At 48.9% G+C, this 17180-nt stretch overlaps 1 protein-coding gene across 2 annotated transcripts in view; it reads right to left on the bottom strand.

Annotated features, from left to right (window-relative positions):
* The window catches only part of colq (collagen-like tail subunit (single strand of homotrimer) of asymmetric acetylcholinesterase), a 223836-nt gene that overhangs the window by 61573 nt on the left and 145083 nt on the right, over nucleotides 1-17180 (bottom strand). For both annotated transcript variants that reach the window (XM_085988586.1, XM_085988587.1), the window contains one exon: nucleotides 5778-5858. In XM_085988586.1, coding sequence (XP_085844712.1) covers nucleotides 5778-5858 — 81 coding nt within the window. The remainder of the gene's footprint in view (nucleotides 1-5777; nucleotides 5859-17180) is intronic.

Genomic DNA, 17180 nt, shown 5'->3' with positions numbered 1-17180 from the left:
TCCTGAGTGAAGGAACCCAGAAGAGGTTACTCTCAGAGAAAGAGCTGACGCTAGATAAGGCTTTCAGCGTGGCAGTATCGTACGAAGCAGCAGCAAGGGGAGCTGCGGCAATACAGCAAAAGCCACAGGAATACGGCACCCATGAAATGACACAGGGATTTGAAAAATGTTATCGCTGCGGCAGAACAACCCAGGACCAGAAGGACTGCTGGTTCAAGGACAAAACATGCAGTCAATGCGGAAAGATGGGACACATTGCACGAGTTTGCAGGTCCGGGAAGAAGACTAACGACAACAAAAAGACTACTAAGGAAAAGTACAGGAAAGTACAAAAGATGACAGACAGTAGTTCCAAAGACCAGAAGAGCGATAGTGAATCCGGGAACAAGAGACTAAGCTGTCTCAAACTACACAACGTAATCGCAAAAGAGGATCACCGAACCATTTGGGTCACCCTCACGATAGCAGGGTCCCAAGTCAAAATGGAATTGGATACAGGATCAGCCCTGACCGTCATGAATTGACGAGACTACGAGCGGCTATTCTCACACATACCCTTGAAAGACACATCCATTGTCTTGAAGACATATACGGGGCAGAAAGTATACCCCACAGGAAAATAAGGGTGCCTGTCGAATACAACGGCAAGGAAATACAGAAATTGTATCTGTACATACGGCAAGATGGCGGACCACCGTTATTGGGACGTGAATGGATCAGAAAGATAAGTTTAGACTGGCACTCCATTCAGGCATTGACTGTGGCTGGTAAAAAGGATGACGACGTCACACCTGGGCGATTGTCAAAAATCTTAGCTAACGCCAAAGAGGTATTTCAACAAGGACTGGGAACTCTTAAAGGCGTAACCGCCTCGGTAAAAATAGAAGAGAATGCAATTCCCAAGTTTTTCAAAGCAAGACCGGTACCGTATGAAATTCGCCCAGCCGTCGAGGCAGACCTGGAGAATCTGGAGAATGCAGGCGTGTTATCAAAGGTAGACTGGAGCGAGTGGGCGACACCCATCGTTCCTTTCATGAAGAAAACGTTAAACAATAATCACAGAAATCACAGAAATCACAGAAATCACAGAAACCTCACAGTACAGATAGAGGCCATTTCAGCCCATCGAGCCTGCACCGACACATATCCCACCCGATCCCTGTAACCACTACACCAACATATATCCCACCCTATCCCCGTAACCCCACGTATTTAATCCCCCTAACACTAAGGGTCAATTTTTATCATAGCCAACCAACCTAACACCGCACATCTTTGGACTGTGGGAGGAAACCGGAGCACCCGGAGAAAACCCACGCAAACACGGGGAGAATGTGCAAACTCCACACAGTCACCCGAGGCCGGATTTGAACCCGGGTCCCTGGCGCTGTGAGGAGCCAAGGAAGGTTCGCATCTGTGGGGACTTCAAGGTGACTGTGAACCCAGTCCTTCACACAGTACAGTATCCTCTTCCGAGGATAGAAGATATTTTCGCCTCACTATCTGGAGGGAAATGTTTTACAAAAATTGACCTAGCGCAAGCATATTTGCAGATGGAGGTTGAAGAATCCTCTAGGAAATATCTCACGATAAACACTCACAAAGGTCTTTACCAGTATAATCGACTGGTATTCGGAGTAGCATCAGCTCCGGCTATATGGCAAAGAGCGATGGAACAAGTCCTGCAAGGGATTCCGGGGACTCAGTGTTACTTGGACGACATCCTAGTGACAGGTGAAAATGACAGTGAACACCTTGCCAACCTAGAGCAGGTGCTCACTAGACTAAGAGAACATGGGCTACGAGCCAATCGCCCCAAGTGCGAGTTTTTTAAGAAACAAATATCGTATTGTGGCCACGTGATTGATGAAGAGGTGTTACATAAGTCCCCTGACAAAATTGAAGTGGTAGTTAAGGCTCCAGCGCCTGAAAATGTGTCGCAACTGAGGTCATTCCTCGGACTGGTGAATTGCTACCATAAGTTTTTGCCGAATTTGTCCACAATTCTGCACCCACTGAACGCCCTGCTACAAACTGGAGTAGCATGGAAATGGAGCGATGAATGTAAGCGGGCCTTTCAGAAGTGTAAAGGCCTGATCACTTCAAGAGAAGTATTGGCTCACTACAACCCATCACTACCGATAAGACTGGCGTGTGATGCGTCTCCCTACGGCGTTGGAGCGGTACTGTCACATAAATTCCTTGATGGTTCAGAGAGGCCGATAGCTTTTGCGTCACGCTCGTTAACTTCAGCCGAGCATAACTACACCCAGATTAACAGAGAGGCCCTCAGCCTGGTGTGGGGGGTGAAGAAGTTCAATCACTACCTGCACAGACAGAAATTTACTCTACTAACTGATCATCAACCTCTTGTCTCCATTTTCAACCCTAAGAAGGGCGTCCCGATAATGACAGCACAACGGCTACAGAGGTGGTCCCTTTTCCTAGGGGCACACCAATATGACATCGAGTACAAAGGAACTAAACAGCATGGGAATGCTGATGGATTATCGCGCCTACCGTTGCCGACGGTGGAAGAAGCACCTGCAGTGGATCCTGTGGAGATATTCCACTCGACCATAGTCGAATGTCTACCTGTGATGAATGCAAGCATAGAAAAGGAAACACGAAATGACCCGACACTCTCCAGGGTCTATGATTTAACGGTGAAGGGATGGCCAGCACATGGCGAACCACTGTTGCCAGCATTCTCGCCGAGAAGAGAACAGCTGTCAGTGTGCAGAGGAACCTTGATGTGTGGATCCAGAGTAGTAATTCCACCCAAATTGAAGGATAGAGTGCTCAATGAGCTTCATGAGGGTCATCTGGGAGAGGTAAAAATGAAGAACTTAGCCAGAGCGTTTGTGTGGTGGCCGGGAATCGATAGAGAAATCGAAGAGATGACCAAGAGCTGTACAGGATGCCAGAAGGTCCAAAACGCCCCACCACAAGCCCCTCTACATCCATGGGAGTGGCCCTCATCTCCATGGCAAAGGGTACACATTAATTTTGCTGGTCCATTTATGGACTCGATGTTTTTAATTGCGGTGGATGCACATTCAAAGTGGCCAGAGGTAATAAAAATGTCCTCAACCACCACAGAAAAAACTATCACAGTCTTATGAACCATATTCGCCAGAAATGGGCTGCCTGAACAGATTTGCTCTGACAATGGACCACAGTTTGTGTCTGAAGAGTTCCGGAGGTTCTTAAAGAACAATGGTGTTAAGCATTACACATCCGCCCCATATCATCCAGCCACCAATGGATTGGCTGAGAGGTTCGTTCAAACATTCAAGAAGGCTATCAAGGCAATGTGTAATGAAGACATACCCCTACAACACAAGGTGGATAACATCTTGTTTGCCTACCGGAATGCGACACATGCGGTTACCAACCAAACTCCAGCCATGATGTTCTTCAATCGAAGACTAAGATGCCACTTGGATTTGGTTAAGCCAAACATCAGAAGAGATGTGGAGAACAGGCAGTTTCAGAATATGAATGAAAGGCCAACCAGGAGTTTCAAGATAGGTCAACCAGTTTTGGCCCGGGACTACCGCACAGAGAAATGGCAGCCAGGAACGATCTGCACACGGCAAGGACCTCTAATGTATACCGTGGACATTGGAGAGAGCATTGTAAGACACCATGCTGACCAGATTCTGGAGTCACTGGAAAACGTCAAATCTACACCACGATCCTATACACCTGGTGATGAAACCGAAGTACCAATTGCATCTACCTCAGAATCGGTGATATTGGAAGCAGACGAACCAAACAACGACGTTGATCCCGAATCAACTTTGCCAGAAGAACCTGATACCCCAAAGAGGCGTTATCCGGACAGGATCAGGAAGCCTCCTCAAAGACTGAATTTCTAATTGATTAACTTCAGCTAATGTATATAGCAACTGTAATTGTAAATATGTTATTTAATTATTAATCGAATGTTATGTGCTGTTTAGCTAAAAGGGGAGGAATTGTAGTGTATGTACCTTGAAGAAGGAACTATATTCTGCAGCCCCTGTATGCTGCAGTACCAGTAGTGACCACCCCTGTATATAAGCCTGTGTAGTAACTTTGTATAGTAGTTCCAGTTTTGTCTCCATTCAGTAAACACCTGTTATAACCAACTTCTGCAGTCCGTGTCTCAATTACATACGGACATTACAGGGATCAGCTAGAAGATGTGGAGGAGGAGGAGCAGGAGGAAGCTGCAGTCCAGATCCCAGCAGCACTGAGCACATTGCTGCCCGGGAGGCCAGGGATGGCCTCATCATATCCAGATTTACTTAACTTCACGCATTGCAACCATATGGCTGCCACATGCTGCGCTAGGTTCGCACCAGCCCACAGCAACACCATAAAGGATCCCTACAATGACCAAGCCCTTCCTTTCACATTGACCACCATTGCTGGAGGTACCGTTATGTCTCACCATTCACTGCAACTCACTAAGCCACTTCCAAAGTTGCACACAAATTTGTCCATGAAAGTGGTGAAAATAAATATTTTTAGCTGTAACATCACAGTAATGGAAACTTTACTGAAGCATTTATTAAAACACCCAAGTGGCTACCCTTGTGCATCTACTTGTGTTTCATCTTTCTCTTCCACACGCTTCGAGGAGATGCTACTCGTGGCTTCAGCAGAGGTAGAGGCAGCATGCTCACTTCTCTGTTGTGACTGCATAGACACTTTTGGCAGACATCCTCTGGGTTTTGGAGCCTGTGATGGCTCCGCCAAAGTCTGCTCCTCCTGCGATTGGGCAGGGGCAGACTCTGCCATCGTGACGCGAGGAGGCATCTGGGGCTCTGACTGAGGGGTAGGGGGGCAATGGGGTAGAATTGAGTGTGGCTTTGCACTCACCTTTCCTGATCTAATGAGATCATTGAAACATTTGCGGCACTGCACTCAGGTTCTCCTGACAACATCCCTGCTGTTGACCTCCTCTGCTATTTGAAGCCAGGCTCCTTTGGTCTGCTGGGGAGGTCTCTTCCGCCCATCTGAAGGGAAGAGGACCTCCCCGCATGCTCTGACTCCCTCCACAAGCATATGTAGGGAGTCATCTGAGAACCTGGGTGCAGCCCACTGCCTCTGTGTAGTCATGTTTGCCACTCTTTGCAACACTCCAATGGTGCAGTGCAGTGCCTGCACTATCCTAGATGAGCCTTTAAATGCACTGTGTCCATGGCTCCTTTAAATATCTCGGCTGAAGATGCATTATTGCTGACATCATCAGAACCATACCATTTAATAGGGCCGGGTAATGCGCAGGGTGGGCTTAATAGGCGCCATTAATGGAAAGTCGACCTCAGGAGCGGGATGGAATGAAGAACGGGGTCGCAACCCGCCACAACGACCACCCGCACCTGACCTGGCCAGGTACAGAGAATTCCAGCCTGGGTGTTTAATGGACATAGCATAACCCAGGGGCTGAGACCAACTATCATGTCCATCTAGGATCAGATAACCTAGACCAAACAAGGAATGGAACCTTGGGCCATCTGTTTTACATGGCTTCATGTTACACCAAATGGTGCCTTTACCCATTAAGCCATGGGGAGAGTGGGGTGGGAGCGTTCCATGCAGATACTTTTCAAGTAAACCATATTAGGCTGTTTAGGAGAATCTGTTTGCCATGTTTGTTTGATGATATCTGTCTGTATCCTGGTATTTGTTAACTACTCACACAACAATAAACCCTGAACAAACAATGCAAAATCTAATAGGAAAATAGAAAAGAATGTAATAGAAGGGAAAAATACTCTTACAGATTTTCCTCTCTTTCCAGGTCTACCAACAGGTCCTCTGTGTCCAGGGGCTCCAGATTCTCCTTTTGGACCCATTTCACCCTTTTAAAAAAAGATATTATTTTAAAAAGTTAGGTTCTTGATAAATCATACTTACCCTTCACAATTTTGTATACGTTTGTAAAACCCCAATTCTTATTTGTCCCTTTTACTATAACACTGAAGCAAAGTATTCCAAGATTCATATTTTGAACATCACCTAATATCCATGATTTTGAATTTATATCCATTTGTGTTCTTATTGGTAATTTCAAAATCACTGGTACTTAAATAAGTTACACTATCCACCACTTGTAAAACCAAATTACCAGTCCCTGCTGGCACAAGACTTGCCCAGAAGATACTTTAATTCCCCTCTTCATCCACCTATCCCACTTCACTCCACCCCCTCCTCCACCTTCCCCCCACCCCACACACACACACACACAATTTACATGCAAGTGATAATATTGCAAATCTCAGGAGTTTGAGCATCTGAGAGACTCCCAGGGGGCACTGGGAGCAAGTTTGAAGCCCACATTCCTTTAGAAAGGGTGGGCCTCTGTGTTTTCCAACAATACTTAGGCAATTTTATGCGTAAGTTTAAATATTTTTAGTGAATTATTTAAGTTTTTAATGTGTCATGTTATAAATTATATTTTTTAGTTGTCAGCTGGCTAGGAAACTTAAGGAAATTAGAAAAAATTGTTTGACCAATTTGATTAAGTTGTTTTATAACAGTTAGGTGAAGGTGAGGTTTGTGAAGCATAATCGTCCATTTTGAAATCCTTCTACTATTTTCTCTTTATCTAGATACAATGGCCCGGGTTTTGCCATCAACTGCAAACGTACGGCGCTAGCCGTTCATTACACTTACACTTGCCCACAGACTTTCTATGGGCTTTTGCACTGGAACTTGCTGTGATTAGAAAACCATTTCGGCACAGCGCCCTCTACAGGGGTCTGGGACCTGTGTGAACAAGGCAAGCAACTCCTTAACCAATCAGATTGAAGAATCCATACTGAGGCATGCAGTGTCTCAACCAGGAAGTGTAAGTTAGAATAGTTAATTCAATGCCAAATCATGTACAGAAATCAAAATAAAGAGAGGGAGAGAAAGATGGGATTAAGAGTGAGATAAAAGAGACAGAAAGAAAAAGTAAAATTTTTTTTACATTTTTTAATTTTTTTAAATCTCCAACAATAATAGAAATCTGGAGGAATGAGATTCCTCACTTGTAAAAGTTAATTTTCAGTGCCAGATAGATTGTTTGGCAGTAATTAAGACTTATTACACCGTTAAAAATTCACTTACACTGGAATGGACAAGCCCTAACTTTTTCTGGTGAGTTTAATGGGTATCTAGTGGGTAAGTACCTCAACTTCATGCCCTTCCATGTATTTGAATGGTGAGTCTCTCGGCGAGATACTGTTATAGCGAAGCTTCTGAAGGAGCAGGGCAACTCGGACAGCAGCTTCCTGATTTCCGAGTTTAACTGCACAGGTACATTCGCCTAAAGTTGCTATCTGATTTACTCGTTAATAACAGTGAGCACTGATAGTCTCACCATTATTTTTACCACAAAATCCGGGCCGTGGTGGTAATTTCATCCTGTGAGACTCTGCAATTTTCCCAACCACAGATGTTAAACTAACTGTCCTATAATTAATCAGATTGGCTCTGTCTCATTTTTTTTAATTGGATACAGTAGTGGCCACTCTCCAGTCCTCTGGCTCACAGCCACACTCAATAAAGCCATAAAATATAATTTCTAGGGATTCAGCAATTTCCTCCTTCACCTCCCTCAGGATTTATCCCATCAGGCCTTGGTGCTTTGTCTTTAGCCTAACTAACTTATCTGAAATTTTCCTTTTACCCAGCTTTCTTTCAGTTACTTCAAGATTCACCTCCAACATCCATCTCTTTAGTAGATCAGTGCAAAGTACTTATTAAATAGTTCTGCCATTTTTTGATCCTAATTTACAAATTGACAAGCCTCTCCTCTCAGGGGTCCCACATCACTTTAACAGCCCTCTTTTTACTGATGCACTTGTAAAATACTTTACTGTTCATTTTGATGCTTTTTGAAATGTTTTCCTCATACTCCTTCTTAGCTTCCCTTGCCCCACTCTAAACTCTTTCCTTATTTTCTTATATTCTCCCAGTGTCCTGGCCAACATTTCTCCTTCAACTAACATCACCAAATACAAACTAACTGGTCGATAATGTTCACAGAAATCACAGAAACCCCACAGTGCAGATAGAGGCCATTTCGGCCCATCGAGCCTGCACCGACACATATCCCACCCGATCCCCGTAACCCCTACATCAACACATATCCCACCCTATCCCCATAACCCCACGTATTTAATCCCCCTAACACTAAGGGTCAATTTTTATCATAGCCAATCAACCTAACCCCGCACATCTTTGGACTGTGGGAGGAAACCGGAGCACCCGGAGAAAACCCACGCAAACACGGGGAGAATGTGCAAACTCCACACAGACAGTCACCCGAGGCCGGATTTGAACCCTGGTCCCTGGCGCTGTGAGGCAACAGTGCTAACCACTATGCCACCGTGCTTCCCTATGTTGCTGTTGTTTGTAGATCTTGGATAAAATGGCTGCCATTTTTGCTTATGTAGCAACAGATATTGCAGTTCAAAGTAATTCATAGGCTCCAGGGGTGCTTTGGGATGTGTCTAAAAGACTCTATAAATGAAGCCCTGTCTTTTCTTTGTCAACAGCTCCTAAGTCTATAAAGCCCAAGCCTATCAAGGAATTGAAGGTTAGTCCCATATTTGGCGAGGCTCCTCCAGCACCTCTTGTACAATGCTGGACAGAGTACATGAATACAAGAAAGCAATTCCTCTCTCACCTCTAGTCTCCAACCTCTATCTGTCTCAACCTTTCCCTCTCTCACTTTGCTCTATTTTATCTTTATTACTATGGTCAGTGTTTCTCTGTCTTGTTCTTCCTAAACATCAACTACACCATCCTACTTGCCTTACTCTTCCCTACACCCTCACTGAGCAAAAATCGCATATCCCATTCTAATCCATTCTTTTTCAGAACTGTTGGATTTTTTTTGTCCTAAAAATGGGTATATTCTTGCCTCCCTTCCTCCTATAAACAGTAGGTATTTAAAACTCAAACTTCGTGTCACTCAGTCCCTTCAAATTATCTCCTAACCTTTCAAGCTGCACTATGGACCTTGATCATTCACCTGTGTTTCTCCATTAAGGCCTAATCAAACCAAACCTGTACCAACACTATGTGTGTATGTGTATGGACAGTCAAGGGGGGGGGCATGGAGAGGCACTAGCTGTGTACATGGTTGGAGGTGGGGTGGGTGGAGAGGCACTAGCTGTGTACATGGTTGGAGGTGGGGTGGGTGGAGAGGCACTAGCTGTGTACATGGTTGGAGGTGGGGTGGGTGGAGAGGCACTAGCTGTGTACATGGTTGGAGGTGGGGTGGGTGGAGAGGCACTAGCTGTGTACATGGTTGGAGGTGCGGTGGGTGGAGAGGCACTAGCTGTGTACATGGTTGGAGGTGGGGTGGGTGGAGAGGCACTAGCTGTGTACATGGTTGGAGGTGGGGTGGGTGGAGAGGCACTAGCTGTGTACATGGTTGGAGGTGGGGTGGGTGGAGAGGCACTAGCTGTGTACATGGTTGGAGGTGCGGTGGGTGGAGAGGCACTAGCTGTGTACATGGTTGGAGGTGGGGTGGGTGGAGAGGCACTAGCTGTGTACATGGTTGGAGGTGCGGTGGGTGGAGAGGCATTAGCTGTGTACATGGTTGGAGATGGGGTGGGTGGAGAGGCACTAGCTGTGTACATGGTTGGAGGTGGGGTGGGTGGAGAGGCACTAGCTGTGTACATGGTTGGAGGTACGGTGGGTGGAGAGGCACTAGCTGTGTACATGGTTGGAGGTGGAGTGGGGGGAGAGGCACTAGCTGTGTACATGGTTGGAGGTGGGGTGGGTGGAGAGGCACTAGCTGTGTACATGGTTGGAGGTGGGGTGGGTGGAGAGGCACTAGCTGTGTACATGGTTGGAGGTGCGGTGGGTGGAGAGGCACTAGCTGTGTATGTGTATGAAGTGTGGAGGAGGGTGGAGAGATTTTAAACAGTATGGAATCATCATCCTCTGCCGACTAATGCCTTTCATAGCCAGAGAAGATACAGAAGACGTACTTAAATGTCTATTAAGATTTAAGCTTAGAAATGGCTATTTCAGCACTATTGAGGGGTTAACTGAACATTGTTTAATTTTCTAAGAGCTCCCAAGCACGATAGTTAATTCCCCATTTTACGGTTTTCCTGGAGCTGCAGTAACATGCGCACTCAGCGGGCCATCCAATAAAGCAGCAGAATAAATAATCTAGACTATCTGTACGAACTTCAGTAATGAGCCATTTAAACAGCTGGAATCATGCTGGAAGCTGGGGCAATTAAGACTCAACGATATTCATGAAGGATGGAATATTACAGACAAAGGAAAGCCACGTTTACTGACGAAATGGTGGAAGCGCTGGAGCAAGGAGCTAGGGAGAAGAAGAGCACACTTTATGGGATTGACGGCACCCTGCTTGCCAAGAAGCACGTAGCGCCTGGTGCAGCAGGCACAGGAGGCAGAAGGTGAAAGAATAAACACTGTGTCCAGGAAAAGATATTTGGCCTGAAGGAATCTGCATCACAAGCACCTGCCAAAAGTGTAGTGTATGTACCTTGAAGAAGGAACTATATTCTGCAGCCCCTGTAGTGACCACCTCTGTATATAAGCCTGTGCAGTAACCTTGTATAGTAGTTCCAGTTTTGCCTCCATTCAGTAAACACCTGTTATAACCAACTCCTGCAGTCCGTCTCTCAATTACACACGGACGTTACACTGGCGACGAACAGATCCGAACTTACCTACAGTTCTGCACCACCTCACGGGGATCCATCCCTGCAGCGAAGTTGTTAGAGGTCGAGGCCAGAAGGAAGAAATCCAAAAAGAAAAAAAAACAAACAGAAGAAACGGGCATCGACCGTGGGCAACCGCCTCTGATTCATCGAATTCGAAGATTTGCAGGAGAGGCTGTTGAGAGCTGGGCTTGGTTATCCAGTCTATGGTGTTCCAGCTAATCGGGCTGGTAGCAGGTAGTACACTGATCCTTCCTGGGCTGCGGCGGGCTAGAGCTCGATCGGGCGGCTTTTCAACAGGGCCGAGCAGCGTTGTCGGGAAGAGGAAAGAGAGAGAGAGGGTGGAGCACACAGGGCGCGGCTGGTGCTACAAAGCCGGGCAGCATACAGACCCGAGAAGAGGGAGGAAAGTGTCCCATAGGGTCTGCTCTGACGATGGGAACAGTACTTAAAATAAAAGGAATTAGAAGCGCAGAAAGCCGCGAGGAGCTGCAGTTTGCCACGGGGACCGTGGAGAGCGGCGTTGGCAGCAGCGCAGGGGGAAGTGCGCGAAGACCTTAGGGCGTCGCCATCAAGGCTTAAAAACGCCAGCAACAGCGCTAGCAGCAGCGGAAAAGACAGAAAGCGCGGGAGGCGCCATCTTAATCCAGCGGGGAAGAAGGCAAAGCGCGGGAGGCGCCATTTTGTTCAATCGGGGAAGGAGGCGAAGCGCGGGAGGCGCCATCTTAGATCTCCAACATGCCGAAGACTGGCAATATCACTGCCTTCGATAATGCAATAGAAGACTGGACCACGTATGTGGAAAGAGTCGAAGTATGTTGCAAGGCAAATGAAGTAGCCGATGAGAAAAAGGCATCGGTACTACTAAACTTAATGGGCGCAAGAACGTACGGCCTATTGCGGAACCTGATCACTCCAGTCAAACCGATGGCGAAGAGTTTTAACGAAATTGTTGATATCCTACAGGAACACCTAAATCCTACACCGCTGCTGATAACAGAAAGATTTAAATTCCACAAGAGAAATCAGCATAAAGATGAGAGCAATGCTGATTACCTTACGGAACTACACAAGCTATCAAAGCACTGCCAGTTCGGAGCAGGACTGGCAGATACCCTACGGGACAAATTTGTCTGTGGACTCCTGAGTGAAGGAACCCAGAAGAGGTTACTCTCAGAGAAAGAGCTGACGCTAAATAAGGCTTTCAGCGTGGCAGTATCATACGAAGCAGCAGCAAGGGGAGCTGCGGAAATACAGCAAAAGCCACAGGAATACGGCACCCATGAAATGACACGGGGATTTGAAAAATGTTATCGCTGCGGCAGAACAACCCATGACCAGAAGGACTGCTGGTCCAAGGACAAAACATGCAGGCAATGCGGAAAGATGGGACACATTGCACGAGTTTGCAGGTCCGGGAAGAAGACTAACGACAACAAAAAGGCTACTAAGGAACAGTACAGGAATGTACAAAAGATGACGGACAGTAGTTCCGAAGACCAGAAGACCGATAGTGAATCCGGGAACAAGAGACTAAGCTGTCTCAAACTACACAACATAATCGCAAAAGAGGATCACCGAACCATTTGGGTCACCCTCACGATAGCAGGGTCCCAAGTCAAAATGGAATTGGATACAGGATCAGCCCTGACCGTCATGAATCGACGAGACTACGAGCGGCTATTCTCACACATACCCTTGAAAGACACATCCATTGTCTTGAAGACATATACGGGGCAGAAAGTATACCCCAGAGGGAAAATAAGGGTGCCTGTCGAATACAACGGCAACGAAATACAGAAATTGTATCTGTACATACTGCAAGATGGTGGACCACCGTTATTGGGACGTGAATGGATCAGAAAGATAAGTTTAGACTGGCACTCCATTCAGGCACTGACTGTGGCTGGTAAAAAGGATGACGACGTCACACCTGGACGATTGTCAAAAATCTTAGCTAACGCTAAAGAGGTATTTCAACAAGAACTGGGAACTCTTAAAGGCGTAACCGCCTCGATAAAAATAGAAGAGAATGCAATTCCCAAGTTTTTCAAAGCAAGACCGGTACCATATGCAATTCGCCCAGCCATCGAGGCAGAGCTGGAGAATCTGGAGAATGCAGGCGTGTTATCTAAGGTAGACTGGAGCAAGTGGGTGACACCCATCGTTCCTGTCATGAAGAAAACGTTAAACAATAAGTCTGAGGAGCCAAGGAAGGTTTGCATCTGTGGGGACTTCAAGGTGACTGTGAACCCAGTCCTTCACGCAGTACAGTATCCTCTCCCGAGGATAGAAGATATTTTCGCCTCACTATCTGGAGGGAAGCGTTTTACAAAAATTGACCTAGCACAAGCATATTTGCAGATGGAGGTTGAAGAATCCTCTCGGAAATATCTCACGATAAACACTCACAAAGGTCTTTACCAGTATAATCGACTGGTATTCGGAGTAGCATCAGCTCCGGCGATATGGCAAAGAGCAATGGAACAAGTCCTGCAAGGGATTCCGGGGACTCAGTGTTACTTGGACGACATCCTAGTGACAGGTGAAAATGACAGTGAACACCTTGCCAACCTAGAGCAGGTGCTCACTAGACTAAGAGAACATGGGCTACGAGCCAATCGCCCCAAGTGCGAGTTTTTTAAGAAACAGATATCGTATTGTGACCACGTGATTAATGAAGAGGGGTTACAAAAGTCCCCTGACAAAATTGAAGCGGTAGTTAAGGCTCCAGCGCCCGAAAATGTGTCGCAACTGAGGTCATTCCTCGGATTGGTGAATTACTACCATAAGTTTTTGCCGAATTTGTCCACAATTCTGCACCCACTGAACGCCCTACTACAAACTGGAGTAGCATGGAAATGGAGCGATGAATGTAAGCGGGCCTTTCAGAAGTGTAAAGACCTGATCACTTCAAGAGAAGTATTGGCTCACTACAACCCATCACTACCGATAAGACTGGCGTGTGATGCGTCTGCCTACGGCATTGGAGCAGTACTGTCACATAAATTCCTTGATGGTTCAGAGAGGCCGATAGCTTTTGCGTCACGCTCGTTAACTTCAGCCGAGCGTAACTACGCCCAGATTGACAGAGAGGCCCTCAGCCTGGTGTGGGGGGTGAAGAAGTTCAATCACTACCTGCACGGACAGAAATTTACTCTACTAACTGATCATCAACCTCTTGTCTCCATTTTCAACCCTCAGAAGGGCGTCCCGATAATGACAGCACAACGGCTACAGAGATGGTCCCTTTTCCTAGGGGCACACCAATATGACATCGAGTACAAAGGAACTAAACAGCATGGGAATGCTGATGGATTGTCGCACCTACCGTTGCCGACGGTGGAAGAAGCACCTGCAGTGGATCCTGTGGAGATATTCCACTCGACCATAGTCGAATGTCTACCTGTGACGAATGCAAACATAGAAAAGGAAACACGAAATGACCCGACACTCTCCAGGGTCTATGATTTAACGGTGAAGGGATGGCCAGCACATGGCGAACCACTGTTGCCAGCATTCTCGCCGAGAAGAGAACAGCTGTCAGTGTGCCGAGGAACCTTGATGTGTGGATCCAGAGTAGTAATTCCACCCAAATTGAAGGATAGAGTGCTCAATGAGCTTCATGAGGGTCATCTGGGTGGGGTAAAAATGAAGAACTTAGCCAGAGCGTTTGTGTGGTGGCCGGGAATCGATAGAGAAATCGAAGAGATGACCAAGAGCTGTACAGGATGCCAGAAGGTCCAAAACACCCCACCACAAGCCCCTCTACATCCATGGGAGTGGCCCTCATCTCCATGACAAAGGGTACACATTGATTTTGCTGGTCCATTTATGGACAGTGGGCTAGATTTTCAGTATAGGCAGTTTTGGGGCGCTAACCTTAGCGCCCGCCCGAAGTTAGCGCCCGCCCCAAAGTAGCGCCCCGTTGCCAGAAATTCAGTGGCTTCGCCCTAAGAGGTTGGTGGAGCGCTAAAAGAGGCGTTCCACTACTATTTTTAGGCGCTAAGCCGGCGGTCCAGAGGGATAGCGCCCAGGCGGGGCGCAGCGCGGGTGCGGTCATTTTTGGACTGACAGCAGACCCCGTGGCGCCGACCAGCTCTTAAAGGGGGAAGGGACGAATTGGTCTGCTGCCACGCCCTGCACACTGCAGCCTTGCAAAGAGGCCTCAACACTGCTGCTCAGCCCCAGGGAGTCATGGCAACGCCAGAGAAGGCCCGTCAGCGTGCCCTGCGCTTCTCAGAGGGTGATCTGGACATAATGGTCACAGCTCTGGAGGTGAGGCGCAAGATCTTGTTCCCAGAGAGTGGGAGGGATCCAACCCACCATGACTACACCAAAGCCTGGAAGCAGATCGCCCAGAGGGTGACGTTCACCGGCGATGCCCCCAGGACCCACAAACAATGTCGTAAAAAATACAACGACCTGACCAGGATTGTCAGGGTGAGTACCCTTTCCAGTCTCCTCCTCATTCTTGCATGTACACCTGACATGATGGGCAAAGGGAGCTGAAAGTCCTATTGGCCAGCCCTCAGCCAGCAGCATTGGGACAGTCATGAGCATCAATTGGCCATTCGGCACTCTTCACTCTGGCCAAGCTATTCCACCATGGGAGGCTGTGCACACTACATCAGGGCTTCACTCTGTCCAAGCTATTCCACCATGGGAGGCAGTGCACACTACATCAGGGCTTCACTCTGGCCAAGCTATTCCACCATGGGAGGCAGTGCACACTACATCAGGGCTACACTGCGCACTTACAGCCCGTCCTTTCTCTTGCAGGCTAAAGTAGCCTTTAATCGCCAGGCCCGTGCCAGGGGTGGCCGCGCCAAGCTGCAGAAGCTCACTCGGCTGGAGGAGCGCGTGTGTGTGCTCATGGGAGCCTGTGTGCTCGTCCCCACAGCGTGCGGAGTAGCCGACCCTCCACTGCCCGGCAATGGTAAGGACCTCGCCTTTTGGCCCTGTCGCGTCGCACTGGCCCATCCGAGCTACCTCCTTTGCCACTGTCCCACCAATGCGCTGAATGCCACCAGTCCTAACTCCCTCGCTGACGCCGTCTCCTCACTCTGAAGCTACTCTTCTGCATTCCTGCTTTCAGCTGGTGACGACCAGGACCCTGAAGCTGCCAGTGACAGCACCTCCGAGCAGGAGGAGGAGGAGGAGCAAGCCGGACCATCGGGGGAACAGTCACGTCCCGCAGAAGAGGAGGAAATGCTTGACACCTCCTCACTGGACGAGTGCCTGGAGGAACTGTCGCAGGGCAATGCAGCTTCTGGGACCAGTGGCGTCCAGCCACCCAGGAGCCGTGCGCGTGGCCCGCGGCCTTCCCCCCAAAGGGGGCAAGGATCAGAGGGGAGTGCTGCTGATCGGCACACTCGCCGCCACCAACGTGGCAAGGGTCCCCTAGTTCGGCCCCCTCCTCCCCAGCGGGAGAGTCGCGACTCCAGTCCGGACACCTTCACCTCGGAGGAGGTGCGGAAGCTGGATAAGATGGCCGAGGATTCGGACCGGCGCCACACGGAGCTCATGAGCGTGGTGGGGCGCATGCCTGAGGCCATCGAGTCGCTGGCGACCAGTGTGCGCGAGTTCGGGGCAGCAACTGCCGCGAGTGGCGGCATGCTGACTGATGCCGTCAAGACCCTGGCGGATGTGATGCGGGCACACACCAGGACAACAGGGGCACTCACTGCTGCCACACGCGCTGTCTCAGGCAGGCATCGCCAGGGCAGCCGCCGCGCTGGACCATCCCAGCAAGCCGCCCCTCGGCTGATTGTTGCGGATCCTGCAGTGCGGGCCCGGCCGAGTGCCACCGCGCCACAGCACCAGCCAGCGCATCCCAGACGCCAGCTGGCCCACATTCACAGAAATCACAGAATCACAGAAACCCCACAGTGCAGATAGAGGCCATTTCGGCCCATCGAGCCTGCACCGACACATATCCCACCCAATCCCCGTAACCCCTACACCAACACATATCCCACCCTATCCCCGTAACCCCACGTATTTAATCCCCCTAACACTAAAGGTCAATTTATCATAGTCAATCAACCTAACTCGCACATCTTTGGACTGTGGGAGGAAACCGGAGCACCTGGAGGAAACCCACGCAAACACGGGGAGAATGTGCAAACTCCACACAGACAGTCGCCCGAGGCCGGATTCGAACCCGGGTCCCTGGCGCTGTGAGGCAACAGTGCTAACCACTATGCCACCGCGCCATCCGTCGCCGCCATTCCCCCACTGGGGCGTCAAGGGCAAGCGGCTGCAGCTGATGGTGGCCAGGCTCAGGTGCGCCACTCAGCAGATGGCCCCTCGAGGCCCAAACGCTGTGTAGGCCGCCCCCCAGCGGCATCTGGCGGAAGGGCATCTGAGCCTCAGGCGCCTTCCCCCAGCCTCGCAGCAGCCACTGGGCAGAGCTTGCGAAGGAGCAGCAGGCCGGGCAGGGGAGGCAAAAGGCTGGGCAAGGTCTCGCCCTCGCGG

The sequence above is a fragment of the Somniosus microcephalus genome, chromosome 5 (genome assembly GCF_052327205.1).
Source record: "Somniosus microcephalus isolate GS21.2 chromosome 5, FLI_Smic_1.0, whole genome shotgun sequence".
Lineage (NCBI taxonomy): Eukaryota > Metazoa > Chordata > Chondrichthyes > Squaliformes > Somniosidae > Somniosus > Somniosus microcephalus.
Note: the sequence above shows the minus strand (reverse complement) of the source record. Positions and strands in the feature narration are given on the sequence as shown.